Source organism: Festucalex cinctus, chromosome 11 (genome assembly GCF_051991245.1).
Source record: "Festucalex cinctus isolate MCC-2025b chromosome 11, RoL_Fcin_1.0, whole genome shotgun sequence".
NCBI lineage: Eukaryota > Metazoa > Chordata > Actinopteri > Syngnathiformes > Syngnathidae > Festucalex > Festucalex cinctus.
Genome location: NC_135421.1, coordinates 20,398,974 through 20,416,932, shown reverse-complemented (window position 1 = coordinate 20,416,932; position 17,959 = coordinate 20,398,974). Strand labels below are relative to the sequence as shown.

The 17,959-nt window shown below is 41.9% G+C and overlaps 2 protein-coding genes and 1 long non-coding RNA gene across 5 annotated transcripts in view; 1 reads left to right on the top strand and 2 right to left on the bottom strand.

The window, feature by feature from the left end:
- Positions 1 to 5,657, bottom strand: part of LOC144030253 (uncharacterized) — a 25,324-nt gene extending 19,667 nt beyond the window's left edge. Inside the window, exon 1 of the long non-coding RNA XR_013287222.1 lies at positions 5,495 to 5,657. This is a non-coding gene — a long non-coding RNA (uncharacterized LOC144030253). The remainder of the gene's footprint in view (positions 1 to 5,494) is intronic.
- On the top strand, positions 151 to 9,880 carry LOC144030244 (collagen alpha-2(VI) chain-like). 2 transcript variants are annotated; one of them, XM_077536370.1, is made up of 28 exons: positions 151 to 837; positions 2,410 to 2,566; positions 2,666 to 3,276; positions 3,361 to 3,381; positions 3,468 to 3,533; positions 3,904 to 3,957; positions 4,044 to 4,088; positions 4,179 to 4,205; positions 4,290 to 4,316; positions 4,403 to 4,447; positions 4,535 to 4,588; positions 4,667 to 4,729; positions 5,212 to 5,274; positions 5,352 to 5,405; positions 5,479 to 5,514; positions 5,594 to 5,656; positions 5,911 to 5,973; positions 6,089 to 6,151; positions 6,224 to 6,286; positions 6,425 to 6,475; positions 7,011 to 7,109; positions 7,723 to 7,785; positions 7,860 to 7,895; positions 7,970 to 8,015; positions 8,087 to 8,239; positions 8,418 to 8,873; positions 8,946 to 8,984; positions 9,125 to 9,880. In XM_077536370.1, exons 2-28 carry the CDS (start codon positions 2,431 to 2,433, stop codon positions 9,721 to 9,723), a joined length of 3,096 nt encoding a protein of 1,031 aa, XP_077392496.1. In that variant the 5' UTR covers positions 151 to 837; positions 2,410 to 2,430; the 3' UTR covers positions 9,724 to 9,880. The 2 variants fall into 2 exon arrangements, with proteins under 2 accessions (XP_077392496.1, XP_077392495.1); XM_077536369.1 differs by having other exon boundaries at positions 2,410 to 2,575.
- LOC144030247 (X-ray repair cross-complementing protein 5-like) lies at positions 9,751 to 17,959 on the bottom strand. Of its 2 annotated transcripts, XM_077536380.1 has the most exons (21): positions 17,824 to 17,959; positions 17,381 to 17,494; positions 16,885 to 17,068; positions 16,764 to 16,812; positions 16,517 to 16,639; positions 15,530 to 15,712; positions 15,171 to 15,285; positions 14,718 to 14,856; positions 13,783 to 13,895; positions 13,626 to 13,688; positions 13,411 to 13,548; positions 13,001 to 13,088; positions 12,691 to 12,821; positions 12,104 to 12,300; positions 11,597 to 11,702; positions 11,419 to 11,488; positions 10,885 to 10,994; positions 10,647 to 10,743; positions 10,436 to 10,503; positions 10,293 to 10,367; positions 9,751 to 10,099 (listed from the first exon to the last, which is right to left on the bottom strand). In XM_077536380.1, the coding sequence occupies exons 1-21, from the start codon at positions 17,836 to 17,838 to the stop codon at positions 10,085 to 10,087; spliced, it is 2,193 nt and encodes a 730-aa protein (XP_077392506.1). In that variant the 5' UTR covers positions 17,839 to 17,959; the 3' UTR covers positions 9,751 to 10,084. The 2 variants fall into 2 exon arrangements, 1 of the variants encoding a protein (XP_077392506.1); XR_013287219.1 differs by lacking the exons at positions 9,751 to 10,099; positions 10,293 to 10,367 and having other exon boundaries at positions 10,885 to 11,023; positions 11,420 to 11,488.

Genomic DNA, 17,959 nt, shown 5'->3' with positions numbered 1-17,959 from the left:
CACAAAAAAAAAAAAGAGCAATGATGATAAGACGTTGAATCGGTAAGACTACCGAATGAACAATTCTGAGCTCTTAAAAAAAAAAAAAAAAAAAAAGGAACTGTTGACAAAAAAAAAAAAAAGAAAAACAATTGGTCATTTGTTATTACATAAAATGTTTTATTTTTTTCTTTTGTATTCATAATTGCACTTTCATCAAGAAAAATATACTTTATCCGAATAGTTGAATTATTATTATTTTTAAATATATATTAAGTGGCTCACTTTCTTGTACATTTGCATGACAGGTAATGTCCAGTTAATCTAAATATTTCCCACTAGAAAGACTTTCCTTTCCTAAATTCAAATTGTATTATTTTATTAATACTTGGGTGATGTCCAGTACTTTGACGGCATTCATGTCCTCAGCCCTGACGAATGTTGCGTCCAGGCCTTATGTTGGCACCGTATAAACACACAGGGAGTGTCTCCATGTAAGGCGAAGAAAGAGAGCAGCTGCTGTTTGTCTCGGAAACACTTCTTCTGTCCACACAGCAACATAAATACACAATTTCAGCTGGACTATTGGCTTTATAGACGCCTTCTTTTACACGATTACTTTTTTTTTTTTTTTTTTTTGGTTGAGGCTGGGCCATCCCGTTCTGTCTCTATTTGTCAGGCGAGCAGTAGTACTGGAGGTACACTGCACTGCTATAGAATAAATTGGGCAGCTCCCCTCGGCTGCATCCCCTCAAACAGAGACTGCAGGATAAGATGCTTATCGTTATACTTTGAGGAAATCGTGAGATTTTCCCCAGTTGAGTGGACTGAGCGGAGGAGCACTTTGAACTCTTTTGGGTGAGTAACGACTTTTAATATGCCATTATCCTTGATGCTGACTTGGAATACTGATATACGTGAAGAGTTGAAATGAATACGAAACTCGCTGTAACAAGTAAAATGCCTTGAAACAATGTGCTATGAACAAAAAGAAAACGAAAACATTATGTACACTTGCTGGACACCTTTTTAAGTACATTTGCACAATTTAAAATCTAATCCAACAGCCAAAGTATTAGAACCAACCCATGCAATGTACTGCTCCAGTTAACCTACAACCATAAAAATAAACTTGCAGTCACTATTTTTATACATGCCAAATATTTCATGCAGCTCTTGTATTGGATAGATTAGGTGTACCTAATTATGTGGTCAGTAAAAAAAAAAAAAAGCAAAGTGAAAGTAAAAGCAGTCAACAGTAAGAGTAATGCAATAGGAATAAATATAGTACTTGAATGTTGTAGCCGTTGTAGTAAACCGATTAATACTTTTAGAAGTTACAGTCTGGAAAAGAAAACCCTCTTGTTGGTTGTATAATTATAGAGATGTGTGAAATGGATGCTTTCCTTTGAATTTGTGACAAAGTGCTGAGATTACAGTGGAATTGGCTCGAAATTAATGTTTAAAAATTCCAGCTTCCAGCACACATCACTCTTGTCTTGTCTAATCACAACATTGCCAGTCTCATATTCATCTCTTATGTTTTCATTATTAGGTAGTTTGTTTCTCTAAGCTGTATTACACAACTGGGAGTTGGAAGAGCTAAGGGCACAAATCCAGAACCTTTTTTCTTTTTTTAAAAAACACTCGCAATGTCTGAATGATCTTGGAATGATAAAATCCAGGCTAACAGAATATTGTGCAAAATTCACTCTTAAAAAAAAAAAAGAAGAAAAAAAAGAAGAACACTTCATTGTTTGTTTTTAAGCTTTCCCGCTTCAATGGTTTAACAGAGCAGTGATAAGCTCCACTTTAGCTGTAAAAATTTTGCTTTTTCAACACAGCGAGGTCATTCACACTGTTTAAAACAATGATAAACATTCTTGGTTGCTACGGTAGTGTCTTTTGTGAAGCCCTACTTGTTTGACATTTGGTTCCTGTATTTATAAGTGGAAACCAACCTTAAACATTTCTTGACAATAATATGTAATCCCACTAGTCTAAACATGACATTTTGATTGATTTTACATTTGTGGAATACGAGTTATGCAGCAAATTCCAGCCATTTTTATCAATCTCAGGGGGCGGCCATTTTGCCACTTGCTGTCGACTGAAGATGACACCAGAGTTGCTCAGGCAACGACCAATCACGGCTCACCTGTTTTCTGAAGCTGAGCTGTGATTGGTTGTTACCTGAGCAACTGTGATGTCATCTTCAGTCGACCTTTGGATATTGACAAAAACTGCTGGATTTTGCGGCTTAACTCATTTCACACGAACACAATATTAACCAGAATACTGTATTTAGACTAGTGGGGTTGCACAGAATTTTTTTTGTCAATAATTTTTATTTTTTTTGGTGGGTGTGGGGGGGGGGGGGTTGACCTTTTCAAGTCGAGCCCTCCACAACTTCTTCTCTGTCTTACACAGGGGGTAAGGGGGTCCAAGAAAATGGCAAAAAATCCTCTTTCAGGATTGATCTTCTTGTGCATGGTCCATGCCGTCATCCCCCAACTGACCCCTCGTGGACCAAGGCCGGTGCCCGTCCCCAGAGACAGACCAAATGAGAATCCACCAAAACCAGAAGGTTGTGAGAGTGAGTTTGGCATCATTTTATAGATTAGAGGCGTGATTGTTTATCCACTTCCTGTCAAGTGGTTCATGTCCTCACGTTTACTCCTTCCAGTTAGGACAGTCAACTGTCCGATCAAGTTGTTCTTCACCATCGACACCTCGGAGACCATTGCCCTACAGGAGTCCCCGCCTGGAATACTGGTGGAAAACATCAAGGAGTTCACACGGATGTTTGCCCAAAAGCTGTTGGATGAAGAGTACCGAGGTCTGGTCCGCATCACATGGTCCATCGGAGGCCTGCACTTCTCCCAGAAGCAGGTGGTCTTCAGCCGGTTTGCCACCAGGGAGAGCTTCATCAGGAGCCTCGGTGATATTCGCTACCTGGGCAAAGGCACCTACATCGACTGCGCCCTCAAAAATATGACGCACGAAATGACTCAACACTCCTGGGGAACGAAGGCGGCCCTCTTCGCCGTGGTTATCACCGACGGCCATGTGACGGGAAGTCCCTGCGGCGGGATTAAGGCGACAGCAGAGCGGGCCCGTGAGCAGGGGATTCGTATTTTCTCAGTGGCGGCGTCCAAGTCCATCGATGAAACGGGAATGAGGGAGATCGCTAGCTCGCCCGCGGAGGTTTACCGCAACGACTATTTGGCCGTGGAAGTTGTCGACGGCAGACCGAAAATAAAGAGAGAATCCATTGACCGTATCATACAAGCTATGGTGATCTCCTAAACTCAATTTTCAATACTGCCATCGCACGAGCAGGTACTGTACCTTTGACTCGCTTTCGTCTTTTGCTTGCAGAAATATCAAGCCTTTTTGGAGGTAAGCGCTTTGGCAATGTGGCCTGTTCTTAACTCGAATGTGTCCATGTGTGACCGATCTTTATGGTATTATTTTCGCTATTTTAGTGCTACCAACAGCAATGCTTCGAGACCCCAGGAATTCCGGGACCAAGAGGGCCTCGAGGGCCAAAAGTAAGTTTAGGATGACAAATGGATGATGTCCATGAGCTTCAATGGAATGGCTGATTTGGGATGGTGGAGAGTTGGCATCAATGGGACAGCTTCAGTTGGGATTGAGCCAATGTTTGTGATGGGAATTTGAGGAAGGATGGATTAGAATGGATGGGATTGTTGGAGTCTGTGGTTGTAGGACTTCACTTGTGAGCGATGACAGTTTTTGGACTGATGTTTGGGGTGAGATTGTTGGGACGGCTTTGGTTGCATTGGTTGCACTGGGACAGATGGGACTCCTTGAGTTGGGTTAGGACAGATGGTATGGATGGATGGATAGATATTGGAGTAGATATACGCACCACATGATTATAATTGTGATGTATTACAGGGTACAAAAGGAGAGAGTGGCTATCGCGGACCGAAAGGTGAAAAGGGAACACAGGTAGGAAGATCATGCTGACATTTATTCCTCTCTTTTATATTACTTCACTAAAAAGGTTCTGATTTTTTTTTTTCTTCCTATGACAGGGTGATCGTGGCATTGAGGGTCCAATTGGACGTCCTGGACCAAAGGTTTTCTGAGGGTTACTGATCAACAAATCATGTGTTCACATTCTTTTCATTACAGTCATTTTACAAGTCTTGCTTTGTGCTTTGACATAGGGAGAAGTCGGCTTGAAGGGCGAAAAGGTGAAACTGATTTTCATTAGCCGTCCTCTGATGATCTGTCTGAAGGAAATTTTTAGGATTGACAACTGTCTTCATGTCCAATAGGGTGAAATAGGAGCAAGTGGAGCAAAGGTAGTTTTACTTGTGTTGGTATAATAAGGTGGATTTGAACAAGCACATCATCATTTCCTTTCTTTACTGCTCTTCAAAATGTTCAGGGTTTGATTGGGGTACCTGGCCAGAATGGAACTGATGGACAGAAGGTGATTTTTAGACTGATACAAACTGTGCAGGTGTTTGTAATCTTGAGACCAGTTAAGTGACTGTTCCGATATATGTTGCATCTTCAGGGTAAGATTGGCCATATTGGAGCAACTGGCTGCAAGGGGGAACCAGGTGACAAAGTGAGTTAATTACACGTATTTTTCCTATAATTAATTGTGGTGAACTTCACACACATTTTGTTTTGTTTTTTCTTCAAGGGTCATGACGGCTACCCCGGAGATGTTGGGGATGTCGGCTCACCGGGCAAAAAAGGAGAAAAGGTATTTTAGTGTTATTACAATACTATAATAAGGATTAATGTAATAGGTAAAGATGGATGGCAGACATCCTCACATCTCTCAGCTGGACTGGGAGCCTGAGTGTTTTTTTTTCCCTCTCACATGGCTGCTTGCGAGTGTAATGCTATGAGACGACAGACCAAAGTGAGAGACACATTCAATTTGAGATTTTAAACATTTCACAAGCTGAGTGTGGTGCTCCTAAAATGGAACAATACTGTGTGCTTTTTAAAAGAAAAAAACCCCGTAAGATTTTATATTCTGAGCATGATGCCAGGTTCATAAAATAAGTTTACGGGAATAACAAAAGTTCAAGTTTGTCCATCGCTAACAAGGTAGCTGTTAGCATTCTTCCATCCTCTCAACTAAATTGTTTAAAAAGGGTCCAATATCGACCAAGATTTTATTTTATTTTTTTTTTGGAAAGTGAGGTCATGTCCTCACATGTTTTTTGTGTCGTTCAGGGAGACCTTGGCCTTCCCGGCAAGTCAGGTGCTCACGGCCCTGAGGGTGAACGAGGACCAGAGGTGCAAAACTAATTAAAACACTCCTTGAATAATCACATTTACACCACAGTCATAACACCTGGACTGAACGTCTGCAGGGAGAAAAAGGAAATCCAGGAAATCCAGGACCCCCGGGAGAAAAGGGACCAGCGGTACATCAAAATAATTTTCATATGCTAACCCAGACAGTTAACGAGAGTCTAACAATACAATGAACCCGTTCAGGGACTGCGTGGCTTACCTGGACCAAGAGGAGAATTGGTATATTACTTTTAATTGACATTCAATGGTTTTCTTCTGGTGACTTTGCTGCAGTTTGTTCAGAAATGAATGTCCACAGGGAAGGAGAGGACACGGAGGACCAAAGGGAACGCAGGGATCTGTTGGGAAAAAGGGAGAAAAGGTAAAACATGTTCATTTACCGTCTTAGTCAATATCCACACAAGAGGGTGACAGTCTAAACAATCTCTCTATGCATTACCAAGTTTGGTCTTAACTGGTTTTAACTGGTCTAAAGTGCAGAAGATAAGAGGATGCAAAGCCGGCAAGTGGAAAATTACAACAGTAAACAATTCTAGTTCAAGCCACACAATCTAGCCACATGTCAAAAAGGCCTAATTTAATACATTGAGATTGATGGACCCCTCTCATTCGAAGGGAGAACGAGGGCCACTGGGAAGCAGGGGACGACCAGGTGAAGACGGGCGTAAGGGTGCAAAGGTGAGGCTGTTTTGTTGTTTTTTTTATTGTGTGTTTTTTTTTTTTTTGCACTAACCAAAGAGCTTTTTGTCGAATTAATTTGGATGTCTCATTCTCAACATTCTTTCTATTCCAGGGTGATCCTGGACTCCCAGGCCCGAGGGGCCAGGCAGGAGAACCGGGAGGTCCTGGAGCAAATGTGGGTTGTTGAAAAGATCAAATCATACTATTAGAGAGTGCTCCTATATAAACACATCTGGATGGTTTGCAGGGTACCTTGGGAAATATAGGAGACCCTGGACCGAGAGGAGACCCGGGCCCACAAGGACCAAAGGTGGAAGAAGCAAAAATTTTATGGAACTAAATGCATTGGCTCTCATTAATTGTGAATTGGTTTAATGGGTTATCACATCAAAAGGTGTTTTATTAAGTACTCCACTGCTGTTACAGATTTATTTTCTCCCCCTCTTAGGGTGATAAAGGAAGACAAGGATTCAGCTACCCTGGACCAAGAGGGCCTACTGTAATGTTTTCTTTCCTACGCAATGTTTAATTTTGTCACTGTGCAATGAAAAGCTGGTGTCTCGAAAAATCTCTTAATGGGGAAAGGAGAGGGAAATGTAGAAGAATGTTGTTTTTTTTTTTTTGTAGTCACCAAAAGTGGACTAGAATCAGGGTTTGAATCGCTCGACTTGGGCCTTTCCGTGTGGCGTTTCCACGTTCTCCCCATGCTTGCCTTTTTTTTTTTTTCTCCAATTACTTTAGCTTCTTCCCACATCATCCAAAATCATGCATGTAACATTCATTGAAGACTAAATGCGCCCTGCGATTGGCTGACAACCATTCCACAATTTCTCACACGCCATTTTAATAAATATCTTGCATGCGCAGGAACCAGAGTAGTTGTCAGATAAGAAAAGAAGCAAACAACCTAAAGAAAGAAGGTTGTCTGCTTTCCAATGTACACACCAGCCACTAGGTTCTGGAGAAGCTTTTGTTGAAAATCGTTTTTGTGATATTTGTGCATTGTATGCCTGCATGTAACTAATATTTCTCAGGGCGACCGAGGTGATTCAGGGAGAAGAGGACCAAGGGGTGTTCGAGGTGAATGTGGCGCAAAGGGGGAGCCAGGAGACAAAGGTCCACGTGGAGAGCCTGTGAGATTCATCGATATGATTTGTACACCCACTCGACACATTTTAAATCACTTTTGATTCTGCATTGACAATAGCATTTTTTTACATCAAACAAAAAGGTTAACCAGTCAAAATATGTGTGAATTTGTAAGGGGTGTTTTTGAGGCCCTGTACTTTCCAAACAGTCTCTAGGTTATAATTAAGGTGGACAGACACGCCACTTATTTTGGTGCCCACCAAGAGGATGATTATTTTCACACCTGATAACCGAAATAAACTATCAGCACTAGTTTAAATGTGATCATAATTGTATTGTTTTAGGGTGACTTTACATCTCAAGTAATCTCCCTGTGATCCGAATCAGACATTAGGTTGTTCATAAACTTGGTTCCTTTTCACACAAAGCGATCTAAACAACACCATCTCGATGGCCTCAGAACGTTCAAGAGTTTCGCTTTCACACCTGACGAGTTTGATTAAAACAAATTAAAGGCTATGAGTGTGAAAGCACTCACAAACTTAGTAAAGTACAGTATTACCGGGTAGTTCACACTTTGTTCTGAGAGGTGCTTTTAAAATTGAATCAGAATGTTAGTATTTTTAGATGGTTACATGGGCTTGTTTTTCTATTCAGGGGGAGCCAGGTCATGCAGGAGAGCCTGGAGCCAGGGGACTAAGAGGGGACCCTGGACCTAATGTGAGCAAAAGCGCACATTTTAATAAGTAGACTATTGAAGTACGCTGCTAAGTGCTTGTACTGCTTGTGTGCAGGGTTACCCTGGACCAATGGGCGACCCTGCACTTACCGTGAGTACATCCCAGGGAAAAAACAAAGCATTTTCTCAACACTATAACTTTATATAGCCCCATTGTCATTGCAGGATTGTGACATCATGACTTACATCAGGGAGACTTGTGGTTGTTGCGGTGAGCAAACCATAAATGTATACTGTGGGATAAATGTGCTTTACTATAGCAGTCCTTACCTTTTGTTATAGACTGCGAGAAGCGGTGCAGCGCTCTGGACATCGTATTTGTTATAGACAGCTCTGAGAGTGTCGGTCTGACTAACTTCACCTTGGAAAAGAACTTTGTAATCAACACCATTAATCGTCTGGGATCTATGGCCAACGACCCTGCATCCCCGACCGGTAAAGTCTGGCACCATCGCCTTGTAAATGATATAGTAAAACACTTCAAGACACAAGAGTTTGCCGTAAAAAGAGTGAATCAGTTTACGTTGTAATGAATACCCTGCAGCTCGTTCAAAAGGAGATTAAATCTTACTCTTAGATAAGTCAGTTTGATAATTCTTACCTCCTATTTCAGGAACAAGAGTTGGAGTTGTTCAGTACAGCCACAACGGGACCTTTGAAGCCATCCGTCTCGACGACCCCGACATTAACTCCATGTCTGCTTTTAAAATGGCGGTGAAGAACCTTCAGTGGATCGCCGGGGGCACCTTCACCCCGTCGGCTCTCAAGTTTGCCTACGACCACCTCATTAGGGACAGCAAGAGAGCCCGCGCCAAAGTGTCCGTGGTGGTGATCACCGACGGACGCTTTGATCCGCGCGATGACGAGGATCTTCTCAAGTACCTCTGCCATGACAGTAACGTAGTCGTGAACGCCATCGGGGTCGGAGACATGTTTCGAAAAGCGCAGGACGATGAGATCCTGGGATCCATAGCGTGCGACAAAAAGGATCGGGTCATCGGAATGAAGAATTTTGTTGACTTGGTCACAGAGGACTTCATCGACAAAATGGAGACTGTGCTGTGTCCTGGTAAGTTCAGTGGGATGATCGACTTAAATGTTCTCAAATGTAGTGTTTTAACCACATCCATTTTCCTTCAAGATCCGGTTGTTGTGTGTCCTGATCTCCCCTGCAAGAGTGGTACGTCCTCTTGAATTTATCAGGATTTTGTAACCAGTTGCGAGTTAGGGTGGATTATCCAATAACGTACCCTTTACTTTGATTTTGATAGTAAAATCTGGAAAATAAAGCGATTTCAGCAATTTGTTGGTTCTCCACAGAGCCTGATGTGGCCCCGTGTGCCCAGCGGCCAGTGGACGTGGTATTCCTGCTCGACGGTTCAGAGCGCCTCGGGGTGGACAACTTCCGTCACGTCCGTGAATTCTTACAAACGGTGATAGACAGACTGGTCCTGGCCCGGAGTAGGACAGATCGGCTGCGAGCTCGCGTGGCTCTTTTGCAATACGGCAAGGACGGGGAGAACTACGTGGCTTTCCCTCTCACGCACGATCTCGTCCTCGCCTCCGATGGCGTGGCTCGTCTGCGCTATCTGGACTCTTCGTCGAGCGTGGGGCCGGCCATCACCCACGCTATTGACAGAGTGCTTGGCAAGGGAGCGACTCGCCAGACGAGACGCCTCGCCGAGATCGCGTTCGTTTTCGTCACAGACGGCGTCACAGACGGGAAAAGTCTGGACGAGGCCGTGCGCGCCATGCGCAGGGAACAGGTCGTCCCCACGGTGATCGGCGTGGGGAGCGACGTGGATCAAGAAGTCTTGACGAAGCTGGCCATGGGAGACAAGTACGCCATATTCAGGGCGAAACACTGGTCCCAGTGGCAGTCAGGTTTGCTTGACCGTTTCATCAGGTGGATATGTTAAAGAGAAACCACACTGGAGACATGAACCTAGTTTTGGTGCTACTGCTGTTAATTAATCTGGCATTCACACATACCACATCTCCTGATGTACTGTACAGTCCGTCTCCGTAGCACCATAAGTGCTACGTATATACACGCAATAAATCACATTTAAGATAATAAACATAGTGTCCTGTCTTTTGTCAAGTCCCAGCTGTGGTTTTTAAGACCCCCGCAAAAGATTAGTCAGATTAAGGTCATGTTTTGTGCAGTATTCCTCCCAAGTACCAATCGGTCTCCATGTGGGAGGTGGAACAATGGACAGATGGACCCAAGGATGAATACTTTGCATTCTTCCTCAGACGCTCCCATTGCTTTCTTCCTTACATATTGTCCAGCTGCACAGGAAGAGGGAGGATGGGGGGGAAAAAAAAGATGTGTGATTGGAGGGTTTATATTGGAGATTGCAAGAGGCCTGGACCATCAGGGACACTTGATGCAAAATACGCAGGAAATTGTTTTTAAATGAGTTTGACTCACAGCAGTGACCTAATGTCTCCTCACAATAAGTGGAAAAAAAAAAACATTTACCAAGTCATCAACATCGCCAGCGTCATCTGCCACTGCCGCGACTGGCTCTTCCTTTTTCTCGTCAGGCAGCAGAAACTGACGATAGAATAGAGCTTGGTCATAAATGAGGGCTTTGTCAGGGTTACCGTGAAATTGTTAGTCACCTGAGCGGCTTCATTTTTAGACACAGAGCTTCCTTCCAACTCATCCTGGCCAATCAGAGATATGGAGCCTGTAATAGCAAAAGAAATAACACTAAAATGATAAAGCAGGGACTGTAGCATTGCTACAGATTTATATATCTCACTTCTGAAAACAGAGTGTGGAAATTCTGTGACATCAGCGGAGTGGAATGAATGGGTAGGCTTTGCGTACCTTGGACAAGCAGATCCCAAAAGACTTCCAGCCCCCTGTTTGTGATGCTTCCTTTCAGTGACTGGAGGTAGCTATTGTAAAGATCGGCCCTCCCCAGCTGCACATCCAAAGATAGGAAACATTCTAAAATTCTTCAGACACTTGCCAAGAGCGCACATTGACTCACGATCGCATATTTGTGCAAGAACTGGCATTGGTTCAAGTTGCGAGGAATGGGAAAGAGTCAATGTTTATTTACCTTTACAGACTGTTCTCTGAAGGCCTGGATACAGGTGATGCTTTTCATGTAGTACTGTGTGTTCTTGTTGCCTAGCAACTGCTCGATCCTGTGAGTCAGTTGCTCGCAGGCTGGGTGGTGGGGGTTTGGTCATCACACCCAAACAAAGAAAGAGAATATGCCCATTAGTCATGATCGTGGCCATTGTGGTACCTTAACGAATTACGGCAATTAACTTGTTCACATTTTGGGTAAATGTAGTGTATTTCTGCCTGATGACCGTTTTTGTGAACACACTCATTCTAGCATCTGTGAACAGTTATAGAACGAAAGTTCATTTTTGTTCAAAAGCGCAAGGTTCCGACTTCCAGGAGGTTGTTACCTCACTTTTGAAATTTGCATTGGTTGACAAATTATGAACTCTGAACTGAACTACTTCATTTTAAAATGTGTGAACTGAACTTTGAACTAGTTTACATCGAAAATGAACTTTCCCAAATTGATTGATCATGATTTACTGCGCAATGTGAACAACGGAATAAACATGGACCTCACCAGCTTGGAATGGAAGCGTTTTTTGCTTGATCAAGATGCGGAAGTCACGGGCGGGATTAACGCTTCCCACCTGGATGAAAGGAGGAATGAGATTGAAAATGGTGAGTCGTAGGCCAGTCACACCATCCGCTAACCCAAAATCCTCACTCCCCCTTGTCTCTCCCACCCAGCTTCTTACCGAAGTAACAGAGCCTTCAGAAATGTCAGCCAGATTATACTCCTCCTCCCCTTCCTCCTCCCCCGCCGCATCTCCCTTTGCCTTCTTGGCATCCGGCTGCTCAGAGCTGACAGTGGAAGGGGTCAAGTAGAAGACAGTGAAAATTACATTGAAGAACCTTGGACACACATGCATCTTCAACACAGCAATACAGTGGAACCACTAAAATTCAACAAAATACATAAAATGAAAATGTCCATATTAAATGATTAATGGAAATTAGAAATAAAGTGTTACAGAGTTTAATAGTCACCACCATTAACCCATTATTAAAATGTGTAAGGCAATATTTCACGGACCATTTTAACAATCATAAGTGACACAAATGTAAAAATAAGGTCACCACTACAATCAAATGGAAATAAAATAAAACCGCTAATCTTATAATGACTGCAGACAAATGCTTTGTAAAGATGTAGGCCAGCAGATTCCAAGTCTATTTGACCATCTAAAAAACACCAGACTTACTCTTTTCCAAAGATTTGAGCACTAGTCTTCAATTGTTTCTTCTTCTCCACCACTTTGAGAGGAAATTTTTTTTTCACCTCCTCTAGTGGCGCTCGACAACGCTCATTGATGAGATCCGGGCGGTCCAATACAGCCGCCAGCCACGGCTCCATTGGGGGGAGGGCTGTGCCGGGGTTGACGGCTCGATGATGCAGGCACTGAGAGAGAGAGATTGGATTAGATGACACGTTTTAACTGGATTACAGGAAAGGATTGTGTTAGTGTGAATGATTTTTAAATACTGCACATGTAAACACCTTTAGTGTGACTACCGTAATAGAAATGTTTTGCCATTAACTAGCTGGTAGCTACCACACCTTAAGACACACCCTTCCACTGGCATTATTTCTCAGTGACAAATACTTCGTTACAGTACTCTCTTAAAAATACTGCACAATAGAAAAGCAGCAAAAACACACATTATGTAAAAAAAAAAAAATCAAAACCGTAATAAAGTGGACAACAAGGTTGGCATCTGACCAACATTTCGTATTTATCCTGGAAGAGGTAATAAAAATGATACTTGCTACTCGGAACAAAGCGATTACCTGGAAAAGCCTCTGGAACTCTGGGTTGGGAATGTGGTGGACTTTGACCAAGTCTTTCAGGTCTCCATCTTCATCTTTCTCCACCAACATCATGGAGTCAATGAGAGAGTCGACAGCATGCAACTGTGTGTCTGTGGTGTGTATACACATAATATCACATTTAATTGGCAAGGCCAGTGAGGTTTTCTTTTAAGAATTTTTACTAGCGCAGATAGTGTGATATCAAGTTGAATTGAATATTTTTATTTTTGAAAAAATAATCCAATACTGCATACTCTAAAAGGATAATATCACAAAACAAGAAAAATACCTGAAGGGCTGAATTTCTTGCTGTTCAGAGAAGCAAAAGTGAAGTGTCGGAGGTCTTCCATGAAGGGCAGCTGGACGTATATGAGACACTGTGGAGAGCAACATGTGCGTGTTAGCTTACTAGCTTAGCTGTATGGGAATAAATTGCAACATGGCATAAAGATCATGCTACAAAATTGTCTTTTTTGTAGTTATTATTAATATTTTTCTCTTCCCCAGCTGTAAAACAATGCATTACTTTTTTTTTTTTTTTTTAATTCTTATATTTACATGAGCTTACAAAAACGTCTTAAAATATAAGTAATTTATTTATATTTTGACATTCGGCCACATTAAACAAAAGTTACGACTGTAATGACGGTTCTGATAGTCCGTAGTCCTGGTTGTTCACTGCACATGTTGTGACATCACCTCGTAGTTCAGCTTGATGCAAGGGAAAGCTGCTCCTATTTGAGGGTTGCACCGCCTGTCGTAGGCGTATCGAACAATGGCCACCATTTTGAGCTCATCCAGCGCCCGGACGAGAGATGACAGCGCCACCCCTGCGTGCTGAGCCCAGGAAAAAAAGACATAGGAATTGACACAGAACCAGCATTCATTTTACAAAATCTGATACTGGATCTAACCTCATCATCAACTGCAGCAAAAATCTTGATGGCCTGAGTTCCCATGAAGGAGTGGCGAGGAACCTGCAGGCAGGCCGGAAACAAAGAACAATGCTGATTGTGTCGGGTAATCACGGCCAATTAAAAAAAATAAAAATCCAATCAAATGGCATAGTACCAAGTTTTGGCTGGTAAATCCTAAAACAGCAAAGCACTTCCCATCGTGTTTATATTTCATCTGCTCTTGATCCACTTTCGAGAAGGGAACAATATCACTCCCATAGCAAAAACCTGGTAACACAAAACAAGCACACCATCTATTTACAGAGGGTTAATGCAAGACATACGATATGATAACACCAATGATTGATTAGGTGTAACCTCGTGTCAGCTATAGCGGTGGTTCCCAAGTATAATGCACCAAAACTGATTATTGTATGAAAATCATTTTAATGTGTAATAACATGCCTCTATTATATACAACTTTTACAATATTTACCACAAAATGTACCACATGCATTGTAACTCTGGTTGGGTTACAGAACTATAGGATATCAATTTCAAGGTCAACTGGCTGAACTTGAACTTTAAAGGGATACTTGACTCAAACGATTTTCAGCAGTGAAACGTTAATATTTTGTACAGAATTAATTTGATAACTTCAGTATTTTTCATGTAGGCCTACAGTTTATACCTTGAAAAAGTAAGTTTCTACTTGCTGTCGACTGATAACGACGACGACGACGACGACATCACCTGTGCTGAGGAAGCAGGTAACGGCCAATCATGGCTCACCTGTTTTCTGGGTTTGGTCTGTAATCTGAGCCATTATTGGTCGTTACCTACTTCCTTAGCACAGGTGAAGTCATCATCAGTCGGCAGCAAGTAGAAAAATTCCTTTTAAAAAGGTATTAATTGTATATGAAAAATAAGGAAGTTACCACATTAATTATAGACAAAATCTAAACTTTTTGCTGCTGAAAATGGCTCAATGAGTCAAGTATCCCTTTACACATATGTTGAGTACTGGAAAATTCTGGAAGCACTATGGATAAATTGTCAGTGTCACATTATCTGAAAAGAAGTAGAAGTATCACCACAGAAAGTAGCTACCTTGAATGATGTCATCCTTCTGCACCTCCGTCTCATTGTCATCATCCAGACAGTAGACCGTCTCTCTCTTTACGTGGTCTCTCTCGTTGCTCTGCGCGTCCACCGTGATCCACGTTTTCTTCAGCTTTTCCTCGGTCACCTGGTGTAGACAAGAGGGACTCATAAAGGCGGGTAGATTTCCTTTTTATAAGAAGGCTGCAATACAGAATGGACACAGTTGTAGAGGTCACCAACATGGTGGCCACAGGTAACAGGAAGGACCATATGAGCGCCCCATGGGCCTGTTCTAAAAATAGCTCACCAGGAGAAGCGCTCGATTCAACCTAAACACACCGAGTGCCATTCTGTTGTCCTAACAGACACGCTTTTTGATCAACCCTGAAGAATCAGATTATGCGGCTGTCCCTAATGTGTTGGTTAGTGGGTGTGTAGAGTGCTTGCTAAATCACGTACTGCTTTGTAGCCAACGATACGAATGGAAAGAGCGCTGCCGATGGTCAGCTGACAGGGCCATGCCGTGGGTCTTCTCTCGATGTGCTTGAACATACACAGCCCCTCAATAGCATTCCTGCGAGTTGTGAGCAAGGGAGGAAAACATTTGACATACCATACCAGATTATTTGCACGTAAAGGTGACATATGATAGGTTGGCTTTTTTTAATTGCTTGGAAATAATTATTGGGGTCTCTGAAGTCTCATCAAGAGTAAACAAAATAAATCTTCGAAAGCCAAAAGGTAAGCAGAGCTGCAATGAGTTTTGTTAGACGTTACGTCACTACGTCTTCTTTACAGAATGCAAAAGGCCCTTTCACCTGAGTGTGTAAATCTGATCAAGACCGTCTTGCTCATCCAGGTTGAGCATGATGTGCTTGACCATCTCCAATCCATTCTTCTGCTCCACGGACAAGCCTTTGCCCGAGCCTCTTGAACCGGGTCCTCCTCTTCCTGCATCACCTGCTTCATCCATTGATTCATCTTCAGCAGAGAAGGGTAAACTACAAAATGTGAAGAATGGAACAATTTCTTTAAAATATGGGTTAAGTGAAAGAGCTGTAGACAAGTAGTAAATGGTCACCAATTGTTTCTTTTCTTTTCTTTTTTTTTTTTTTTTAAACGCAACGGTCCATTTCAGCTGCATTCAGCCGTGTGACTTGGGATGGTCTGCTCTTTATATCATCTATCAGGCATTAATTTGGTATTTATCAGGAGGAATAATTTATGTGTAGAAAGAATATTTATTAGTGGAAAAAAATGTGAAATCATTTTGAGAACAAATTTGTATATTTTCAAGAAAAAGTATATTTTCATTTTCAAGATAAGTCATAATATTAGGAAAATAAAGTCCTTGCAATGTGAAGCGAAGTGCAGGATAGAGAGATTTTCAAACATAACTTTTAATTAAATTCGTATTATACAATTTAAAATATATACTATAAAACTATTTTGTTCCTGTCAATCATTGAAGCATAGAATCCTCAAATCAGATCATGTTTTGTCATTTCAGTGGTCAAATGTTTTGCTCTGCCACTCCGCTAACAGCTTTACAGATGCCGTGTCTGCTCTAAAGGTGATGTGTTGCAGTAATGGCGTCTCCTGTAACACACACACACCCACACTCACAGCCCTAGTAAAGGTTACAACAGCTCCAGCAGTATACTGGCACCAGCTGTTATTTTTTTTTTTTCCCCCTGAGGAGGAAATGGGGGGGGGGGGGTATTTGAAGCGCAGTGTTTAATTATTTAAGTGGCATCTGTTGTAGCTGACGCCCCAATCTAAGGAATCATGATGTTGGAACTTACAAGAACTGCAGCGTAAAGTCAGCTTGTTTCAGGTTTTCAACAATGACATCCAGCTGTTCCGAGTCTGCTTCAACACTGAGGTCACTCAGGAAGTAAATGTTGAGTCGATCATAACGTTTTCCCCTGGAAAAAAAAAACACACACGTAATATTGATGTGACATAGGGTGATGAAAACTGCATTTCATACAACTTTTTAGCACGAGAGTTATCAGATTTAAAAAAAATAAAAAAATAAAAAAATCTTACTTTATCCCCGTTTGAAGAAGATCCATGCAGACCACAAGAGCATCTAACCCTATTTACAACAGTTAAAGGAGACATGTCTCTTTTAAAAATATTTTTTATGAGTGTAAAGTATAAAAGATACAGTCCGCCTGTTGATTCTCCGGGTGGACCTGATTCTCGATCTCCTCCAAGAGCTCAAAGTCAGGTACCATCAGGTTGCGGTGAACGGTGATGTTCTGGTACTGGCCATCTTGAGCCAGCGGGTTCTTGGTCGAGTCTGTGCCGAATAGAACCAAAGCCAATTCATCCTTGACCTCGGCAAACACCTGTAAAAACAAATGACAATCACATGTCCTGTAGGCTACATTACCAACTAATTATTAATTGAGGTGGCCGCTCTAAGAAAACAAAACACATAATGAGATTTAAGTCTCAATATGATAATCATAAATTGCCCCACTATTTGAGAAGCACTGGTTTAAAGTAATATTTTTTAGATCATGGTTCCATTCATAAAATTATGACTTATTTCCTATTCGTTAAATTACCATTTTAATCCTGTAATGTAATTTTTCTTTTTCCTTTGGCCCCATTCCTTGCTCCTTCGTACTTTGCAGTTTAAATGTATACTAACTTACCTGACGTTGGACAAACTTCTGAATGACTTGTTTGGCTAGTTCAAATGGAGAATCTTCACCAGGTGCCGAGTTGGACATGGAAAGCCCAACATCCATACACAGCACATGAAACGACTGCAGTACACAGACGAGACAAAAAAAGAAGAAAGAAAAAAAAGAGAGAAGCTATTATCATGTTGGTCATTTTATTAGAGTTCATTTAAAGCAGCTCTATGTAAGATTTAAAAGCAGCTTTAAGCAGCTTTACGAAGACTTTCTGTCAGCTTGCCCCTTCAGACATGTCCCAACATGCCCGTTTCACTTCTTGAACGGCACGGATATTACGGATGTAAACATACCAAAAATAAAAACAGTGCCGTACAGTACAGTACAGTTATAACAAAACAGATAAAACAGAAGACACGTTTGAAAGTAACTAGGAGTCATTCATATAGAACACTTACTTTCGACTTGGACATTTTATTTCCCTCCTTCTGAACCTGTGTGTCACCTGATAAAAGGTCCGGGTGAAAATGACGCTCACTTCCTGATTAGAGAAACTAAAGTACCACGTTACCACGATTTTGAAGGCAGTTCGTG

Bases quoted from the DNA above. Each gene is read 5' to 3' on its own strand.
- LOC144030244 (XM_077536369.1), top strand. From the start codon at position 2,431: ATGGCAAAAAATCCTCTTTCAGGATTGATCTTCTTGTGCATGGTCCAT. The intron at 4,589-4,666 runs GTGAGTTAATTA...TTTTTCTTCAAG, and splicing joins AGGGGGAACCAGGTGACAAA to GGTCATGACGGCTACCCCGG. The intron at 5,515-5,593 runs GTATATTACTTT...GAATGTCCACAG, and splicing joins CTGGACCAAGAGGAGAATTG to GGAAGGAGAGGACACGGAGG.
- LOC144030247 (XM_077536380.1), bottom strand. The intron at 10,995-11,418 runs GTGAGGTCCATG...CCCACCACCCAG, and splicing joins AACGCTTCCATTCCAAGCTG to CCTGCGAGCAACTGACTCAC. The intron at 10,744-10,884 runs GTAAATAAACAT...TTGGATGTGCAG, and splicing joins TCAGAGAACAGTCTGTAAAG to CTGGGGAGGGCCGATCTTTA.